The sequence below is a fragment of the Watersipora subatra genome, chromosome 1, assembly GCF_963576615.1.
Source record: "Watersipora subatra chromosome 1, tzWatSuba1.1, whole genome shotgun sequence".
Classification (NCBI taxonomy): domain Eukaryota; kingdom Metazoa; phylum Bryozoa; class Gymnolaemata; order Cheilostomatida; family Watersiporidae; genus Watersipora; species Watersipora subatra.
Genome location: NC_088708.1, coordinates 56,955,127 through 56,963,606, shown reverse-complemented (window position 1 = coordinate 56,963,606; position 8,480 = coordinate 56,955,127). Strand labels below are relative to the sequence as shown.

At 35.4% G+C, this 8,480-nt stretch overlaps 1 protein-coding gene across 1 annotated transcript; it reads right to left on the bottom strand.

The window, feature by feature from the left end:
- Positions 1–2,958: 2,958 nt before the first annotated feature.
- On the bottom strand, positions 2,959–8,017 carry LOC137410539 (large ribosomal subunit protein bL20-like). The gene is made up of 5 exons (XM_068095970.1): positions 7,865–8,017; positions 5,194–5,304; positions 4,951–5,028; positions 4,785–4,850; positions 2,959–3,368 (listed from the first exon to the last, which is right to left on the bottom strand). Exons 1-5 carry the CDS (start codon positions 7,949–7,951, stop codon positions 3,267–3,269), a joined length of 444 nt encoding a protein of 147 aa, XP_067952071.1. The 5' UTR covers positions 7,952–8,017; the 3' UTR covers positions 2,959–3,266.
- Positions 8,018–8,480: the final 463 nt, after the last annotated feature.

Genomic DNA, 8,480 nt, shown 5'->3' with positions numbered 1-8,480 from the left:
AAGAGCCATGTCTGTCTGTCTGTCCAAAACCAGGGTTACAGGTTAGGATAAAAGATTTTGATGCGATTCCAACTTGTGACATTCAGAAAGAGAGTCTGACTCTAACACCTGCACCACCTGCACCCTTTAATTGTACCACTACTTACTATCAGTGCTTTATCGACATCATACTACAATTACTACAAAGGTCATTTGTCGTGCTACTATTCAAAAGGAGTGTTGATTATAACGCATTAACGGGTTAAGCAAAATAATAATGTTGCGCATTTGTGTTTGACACAGCAAGCTTTTATGTGGAAGAATTTTGTGCAGCAAAACAATTGAGCTGCTATAGCAAGCTTTACTGCAACAGCATCGATCGCATTACATCTTGCAGTTATAGGAGCGATGTTGAGTGAGTTTTGTATTTCCTCCTACTGACTATAGTCTCAAATAACAGCAGAAATGCTGGATGTAGCTTATATGTATGTAACTCAGTGTGCTATATAAGCAAACTAAAAAGCATCATTATTCGTGAACATGTACCCATGCAAAATAGACAGGTGATGTTGAAAAGTGTTGCCTAACGTTGTAACCAACAACCGAAACATTGCTTGTGGGAATCATGAATTTGATTGCTGAAATAGGTCACTTCGCTAAAAGAAGGTCAAGACCCAGAAATTTGTATCAGTAAAAACTAGATTTAGTGAAAAGCCCAATGTAAATGAACATTACCTAGATTGTCTTTTCTGTTTATATTTACCCATTCTGTGTCATAGTAAAAACAAACCTGCACGCATACACAGATTTAATGTATATTCGCTAGTCAATAGTATTACATATGACAAAAAGATTAAGTGTCTTTTGTAATTTTGAATAAAAAATGTGTATCATGCCGGATTGCTAGAAAAGAGCAAATAGATTGTTGCCTTTAAGAATGGCTAATTACAGTCATGTATTAGTAAGTCAAATTAAAACAGCAATAAAGAAACACGACGTATTGTAGATAAAGTTGGCAAAACAGCTACTGTCTATTAACATAGCATGTTGGTATAGATGGCATTACCATTATTCCTCAAATATTGAGCTCAAATATTTCTAATGTGTTATAGATTTTTGTATTCATGTCATGTCCCCATAATACTGTACCTCAGTGAGATCTAATTGGTTTCGTAATTGCTATTGCACAAATAATGTTCTGCACTGCTAGCTCTAGCATTGCAGTCGTCAGTGCTTTCAGCAGCAAACTTTAGATTTAAGAGACCCTATTTATATACAGTTGATTGCATATTAAATAGCTGAATATAGTGAACCCCATCAAGGTCAGCATAGAAATATGATATACATGAATTATAGTGAACAAATCTAAAATATGGATGTTGCTACCTGAGTTACTCTGGCCGTTTCACTAACTACCTAGCAAGCTTTCAATAATAGGCGTAGTTTTAGCTAGTAGGATAGCAATAGCACGCTTAAAGTCTCAACAACGTAAGTACAAAATAAGGCTTTGCTAAAAATTCAGAAAGTTTAACTTCTGTTGATGTTCATTCTAGTAGTATCGCCAGGTATATAAATAAAAACCTGATACAGATTAGAGCAAATAAACATTCAAGTAAACACCATTAAATGTTTATTAAAGACTTCTAATTTATTAAAGAGTCAAATACGCTTGCAAAAAAAATAAATGATGTTTCAACGCTGGTTACCAAAAACCCCTACATAATATAACTTGATAGATATAACTAGAACCATGAGGACCTAGTTTACGCCACGAACACTGAAAAACCTGCAAAATAAGCTTTAGGTAGCACAGGATACATAACACATTTTCGACGATTTTTACGTTAACTATGTTACCTGCTGGTGTCACAACAGGCGTTAGAGGGCTCAACGCAGGTCGATAAGGAGTCCGAATGAAGTTGTCGGATATTCATTTTGGGATTATTTTCTCTTGTATATTGCTGCGTACACTTATAATTATCCTGTCTTGACAAACTACTGTTTTTGCGGAGTTGTCTCCCGCCGAACAAAACAACAGCAAAACAGTGTTGTTTTGCTCGTTCTGCTCAACGAGGGACAACTCCGCAAAAACAACAGTTTGTCAAGACACGCTCACTACACCTACACCTCATTACACCTATTCAGTAGGTTCATGCTCAAATTGTTTCAAATATAATTGATTATCATTGCACAATTATTACAATCAATAATCGTTATAATTTAACTAGCGCACAATATGTAGGATCACAGTTAGTTCTCTAATTTTTATTTTATTTACATGTTACCTAAAAATCAAAAAACTTGTACGAAGGATACAAGTTCTACATGATGGAATTATGAATACAAGTATGAGCCTGTCGGTTAGCTTCTGATCTTTGCTGATACTTTCAATATTTCTTTGAGCAAGCGTATCATTCTAACTTATCTTAAACTGGTCAATGTTTGTCGATTTCAATGTTGGTTCTTCCTTATATCCATTCTTTTCAACTTTTTGATGAGCTGCACCCTATACATTGCAATTTTACTGTGCCTACTTGCTCCAGAGTGAGCTACAAAACCTCCAATGTACAATGGCTGAAACATAAGTAGCTCTACCTAGTTGTTTCAAACTTCCATATGATTGTATATTATGGTAGTAGTATATCTATTCAACAATTGATGACTTTCTAAGCATTCCATTTCATGTAAATCACAGAGTGATACTGTAAAAATAGTAATGCATCTTTAAAATATAATGTAACCAGTTGGTGTAACTACAGGGTATGATATTGAATTCTTTTAAACAAAAAACTTGGAGAAAATATTCAATGTCAAACAAATATTTGATAGCGTAGTTACAAAAATTATATTGTAATCCATCAGCTTGTTTTAACAAGAGCTTGCGGTTCATTCTTAAGCTGTATCCTGTTGCAACTGGTCATTAACAAGCCAGTTGCAAAGCATGGTAACACTGTTGCAATATAAACACCAATATATTACTCATGATTCATCATAATGTGTATTTATTTTAAAATATGTTAAAAACCATATTTTTCTTAGATAACAATAACATTGCGCTGGAGTCTACCGCCTGAAGCCACTTCAAGCTAGGCTAAAAAGTAATGTATTAAAAGGAAAAAATATAGCAGATAAATTTCAGTCAAGCTTGACATCAAACATCTTGCACCATATTACAGTGATATCAACAATACTTCACACATCCATTGGCTATCACACCTTCATTACGCCGATACCATTCACTATATAACACGACGCATAGCCTAAATCTCTGCTGCTGTGTAGGAAGCTTATAGCATGCCCTTTGTGATCACAGGTATCTTGGGATAAGAATGCTCTGGTATATTCAAACCTTTGTCCACATTATGCTGCTTAGTCAACTCACAAAAACTCTACAAATTGACAGATCCCCATGTAGTGTGAACTATAACATTTGTTACAATTGATGTAAGAGAAATGTAACGAGACACCACAAATATCCTAAAAAACTTTGTTTTTCTTGCAAATTACAGGTTGATAACGCGATGAAGAAAAGGAGCCCTCAGTGTACACAATACTGGGAATACTTGAATTTCACACATATTTACTTCCGGTTAAAAACACTAAGTGAGACTAACATACAGGATATGGTACAGAACGGAAGATAGAACGAAACGAACTTTGTCAAGAAAAAACTTTGTTGTCTGATCATTTCATTGACCATTATATCTTGGTTTATGGTGGACTTTGGGACAAACAAAGCTAAAGACATACAAAAGCTAAACCTTATTTTGTGCTACAAACTCGTTTTACACTAGAAAGCGATGCTTAAACTCCCCTGTGATACTAACAATTGAACACAAACAGCAGCGCACGAACATTCAGTATTGTAATGGATCAACAAATAGAGCACAGTATTCACTATTAAAGGTTGAATTGCAACAAAATTCACATTACAGTTATTTGATATGAAAAAATTCACCATGTCTTACTCTGTTGTGTTGCAGGTGCAAAATATGTGGAAATGTGATTACAAGCTCTTGAAAGCTCAAAAACGAACAGAAAATCGCAGCCACACGAGACCGCCGTAGTTTGGATTCTCTTTCCAAAACGGCTCAAATGTGATGTAGTTGTGAGACATGGTTTCTGTGTACACTTTCATGCAACCTTATTCGTTGAAACATTTTCACAAATATACTTTACGTATTCAATAAAACTATGTCTATTGATCTTACGCGTCTATTTTATCGTCATCGTAATGCTGTCATTTTTAGCACTGATATCTTTTAACTTACCGTAAAAAATCGTTAAACTTTTTAACCTTAGCTTGAAGGAGTACATATCATTGTCTGATAATCATGACGAGCCTGTTGGTCACCTGTGATAATCAAAAAGTGCTGCAAAAATTATTTGCGAAGTATTGGGTCACATGATCAGATTACGACTTGACGATTGAATAATGCCGAAACAAAACTGTAAAGTAGCGAGCATCTATATTTGATACGGGGTCTTCGGTAAAACCCAAAGTGTCTGTCATAAACTAGTACTACGATAAGTTTTATATTGAGCTTTGTATTGGCCTTTCAATTCACGTGAGAATATACGTGACAAGACGATAACCAAATTTTGTGGTTATGTCATCGAAATAAAGAGATTCCAATCTATGGCGGCTTTTCGTTTTTGAGCTTTTAAGAGCTTGTAATCACATTTCCACATATTTGGCACTTACAACACAACAGAGTAAGACATGGTGAATCTTTTGATATCAAATAACTGTAGTGTGAATTTAGTTGCAAGTCAACCTTTAAGTATGACCAATAACTACTCACCGCAAATGTTCTCGGTTCATATATTGCAATATCAGATAATACCTTCCTATTCAACTGCACATCCATCTGAAAAATAATACATTGTCACATATCAGGTGTACATATAATAAAGCATAGTCATCTATACATAGTTTTGTTAGACTAGTGACTATTAGTGGAGTCTTACCTCTTTCAGGGCTTTCCAGAAATGCTCAAAAGCAATTCCTTGTTCTTCAGCAGCGGCCTCAATTCGCAGAGTGTACAGCTACAAGCAACCTTGTTCTTAATAATCATGATTAACAAAAAGGAAAAAGTTTGAGATCAAACTAGATAAATCAGTGTCACCAGTGAGCAAGAAGCGATCACACAAAAACTAAAAAGTGAATCTATTTTATCTTCCCTTCAATACAGCATTCACATATAATCTTACCTCCTTAGTGTCAGCGACCTTCAGCTGTCGTGCAACAGTGGCGTACTGCAGAGCTTTCATCTTACGTCGTTGTCCTATTACAAAGCAGTTTCTACTCCTTCCTTCAGATTTCTAACAATACATTTAATTTATTATATATATTATAAGTTATTAAAGTTGTATACTTAAATTGGACCAGTCAATCCATTAGTGATGTAACAAAATTTTCATAGAAGTTTACAAAATTCTAAATGTACCAATGACACGCTTTGAATTTGGTCAACTAGAAGGTTTAATAGATTGACAGAATGAGAGTCATTTTCATTCATCCTGACGAAAACACTCAGTCTAGTAAAAGTGGCACTGTCTCTCTGAATAGCAAGATGCTGCCAATAATCCAATTAATCGCCTCCAGCAGTAAGGGAAGTGTTTGTTATTTATTATTGAATAATAATACACCAAGAACAGGTTCAATGCCTAAACAATTAGCCTACAAATAGATTTTCACACGTTTTATTCTGTTAACTGCCAATTCTGCATCAGGTTTGTCACGTTAATACTAATATAATAAATATATTCTGAGAAAAAGAAGTTAAAAAATTCGATTGAACCTTCAATCAACCTTTTAACCAAGTATGGTACCCTATTATAACAGTGATTTTAATATGTAATTAAATCGCAATGGACAAAGTAGCTTCCATAGGTTTATAGTCCGAACCTCGACTGGTTTGAAACTCGACGAGTTTGTATATCGACAACGGTTGGTCCAATCTCGACAGCCTTTTTTTTCTAAGGCATTTGACAAGGTGTCTCACGGCTTGTTGATCGACAAATTGATAAAATCAAACATAAACCCGTACATGGTAAATTGGATTAGGGACTTTCTGTCAAACAGACTCCAAAGAGTAGTGATAGAGGGTGCTGCATCTTCTGACCTGCTGGTTTCATCGGGCGTTCCACAAGGGTCTGTCCTCGGGCCCACCCTATTTTTGGTGTACATAAATGATATCTCCGATAATCTAAATTTTTCTACTATCAAGCTTTTTGCAGACGACGCTTTACTTTTTTCTCAGGTAAACACCCTTCAGGATTCAGTGAATTTCCAGGAGGATTTAAACATATTAGACCAGTGGGCCTATAACTGGAAAATGAATTTTAACACTGATAAATGCCAAATCGTTCGTTTTGCAAGGCAGAGTAGCGGAAACCCAGATGTGGTGTATTACCTAAGTGGCAGACCTTTATCTGTAGTAGACAGTTTTAAATACCTCGGAGTTTTTATATCAAATGATTTTAATTGGGATTTACATATAGACTCAATCATATCTAAGGCAAGTCAGCGATTGGGAATGATGAAACATGTTTTGTTTAATGCGCCGATGAGGGTTAGAAGGGTTGCATATCTCACTCTGTGTAGACCAATATTGGAATATGCGAGTGAAGTATGGGACCCTCATTTGATGCGACAGGTAGCATCATTGGAAGCAGTTCAAAGAAAGGCGGTTAGGTTTATATCTGGTTTGAAAGGTAGGCAGAGTGTTACAGAGGCAAGAATTTTTGTAGATCTAGAACTTTTAGAACTAAGACGCAAACATGCAAGAATGTCTCTCATGCTAAAGATTTTATCTGACGACTGCCATGAATCTCTTATCGAAAGTTTTAACCAAATACAAAATGTTCTTCACAGTCATGAAACAAGACTGGTTACGGGGGGGTGCTCCTTCAGCTGTATGTGCAAACACCGGGTTTTATATGAATAGTTTTTTACCTAGAACATCGCGCAACTTGCGCGGCTTACCATAATTTTATGTTTTATTGACTATTTTTAAATAAAGTTCTCAACGGCCTTCTTTTGCCCGATTTCGGGATTTACGGGTTCTTGAAACACCTAGACCTAGACCTAGCAGTTTTACTATTTTATCAGCTACTATTTTCATAGTAAATGAGCGATTTATATGTAAAAGATTTATTTGCACAAAAATATATTGTTATCCATTTGATGCAGCACTCTCCAGCTTATGTAGGCCTAACAATATTTTGCCCAACCTAAATATAGAACGAATGCTAAAACAAGTAACAATCATAAATATGGTTGACTGTTATGCTAGCAAAATGTTTTATTTGAAGACTAAACTTCAGTGAGTAGCTTTGGTTTTTATTTTTTGAGGTGAGGATAGAACTGCAAAAAGACATTTATTATTTGTTGAAGATTAAATTATTGTAAAACTGCATCAGCCTTTGTCGATGTTCGGACTAACCTTTGTCTAGATTCGGACCAACCTCTGTCGAGATTGGGACTTGTCTAGGTTCGGACTTGTCGATGTTGGGACTGTTTCCCGCTTCCATAACTACCATGTACATCCAAAGCTATAGATTTTTGGTTTAAAAACCAACACTTTTGTTTGAAATGAAGCACATTTTTCAAAAGCATTCGTCAAGTCATAGTCCTAAGTGTATAAACTTTTATCTTTTTTACAACCTGCAAAACTTTAAAAAAGTGATAGTATAATTAAACATTAATTGATTCAAATTATTTCGAACTGTTCTACGTTTTTCGAGTTTGGTCACAGACAATGAGCCAGTGGCATTAATACCAATGATATGCAACCACTACATTGGGGGTTGTATGTCTTTGTTAATAATGTTAAAATTTGTTGCTTGGTAATGCTATTTTTTAATAAAGGAACAATACCGCGTTTATTCTGAATGTTTCCAAGCGTCTCCACACTTTTGGAGGACCTGGACATTTCCGTAACAACCATGCAGATAGCTGAACCATTTTTGACGTAAATCTTGCTGCTCTCTGAATCAATTGTAAGAGTGCATAAAGCCGAACACAATCACGTTATGTACTTTTCTGGGATTTTTAACTTGCTGGATTCGCTACATTGAGGAAAAGCTTAGCACAATATTCTTTCGAGTCTATTATATTTGTTTTTAAAAAATCGTGTGTTCTAAAAATTATTTGGTGTCAAGTCTAGGAGACTGTAAACATAATTAAGTTTGGCCGAACTTAGTTAATTACGCCCGAAGGCATTATATGGACATGATATTAAAAAGTGTGGAAGATGGCCCATGTAAAACCGATCTATAAAAAAGGGAAATAGACATTTACTAAATAATTACACTACAGGCATGTATGATCCCGGCCTGCCAACCCAAGAGTGGGGCAATGCTTAAGATTTGGTTTTGGGGCAATTGATGTATCAATGATAGAATATATAAAATTTTGGCAATTGGTGCAAAAATCTCCCTCATTTCTCTCGCATTTTCATTTTTTCTTTGGGGTGATTGCGTGAGTCTCACGC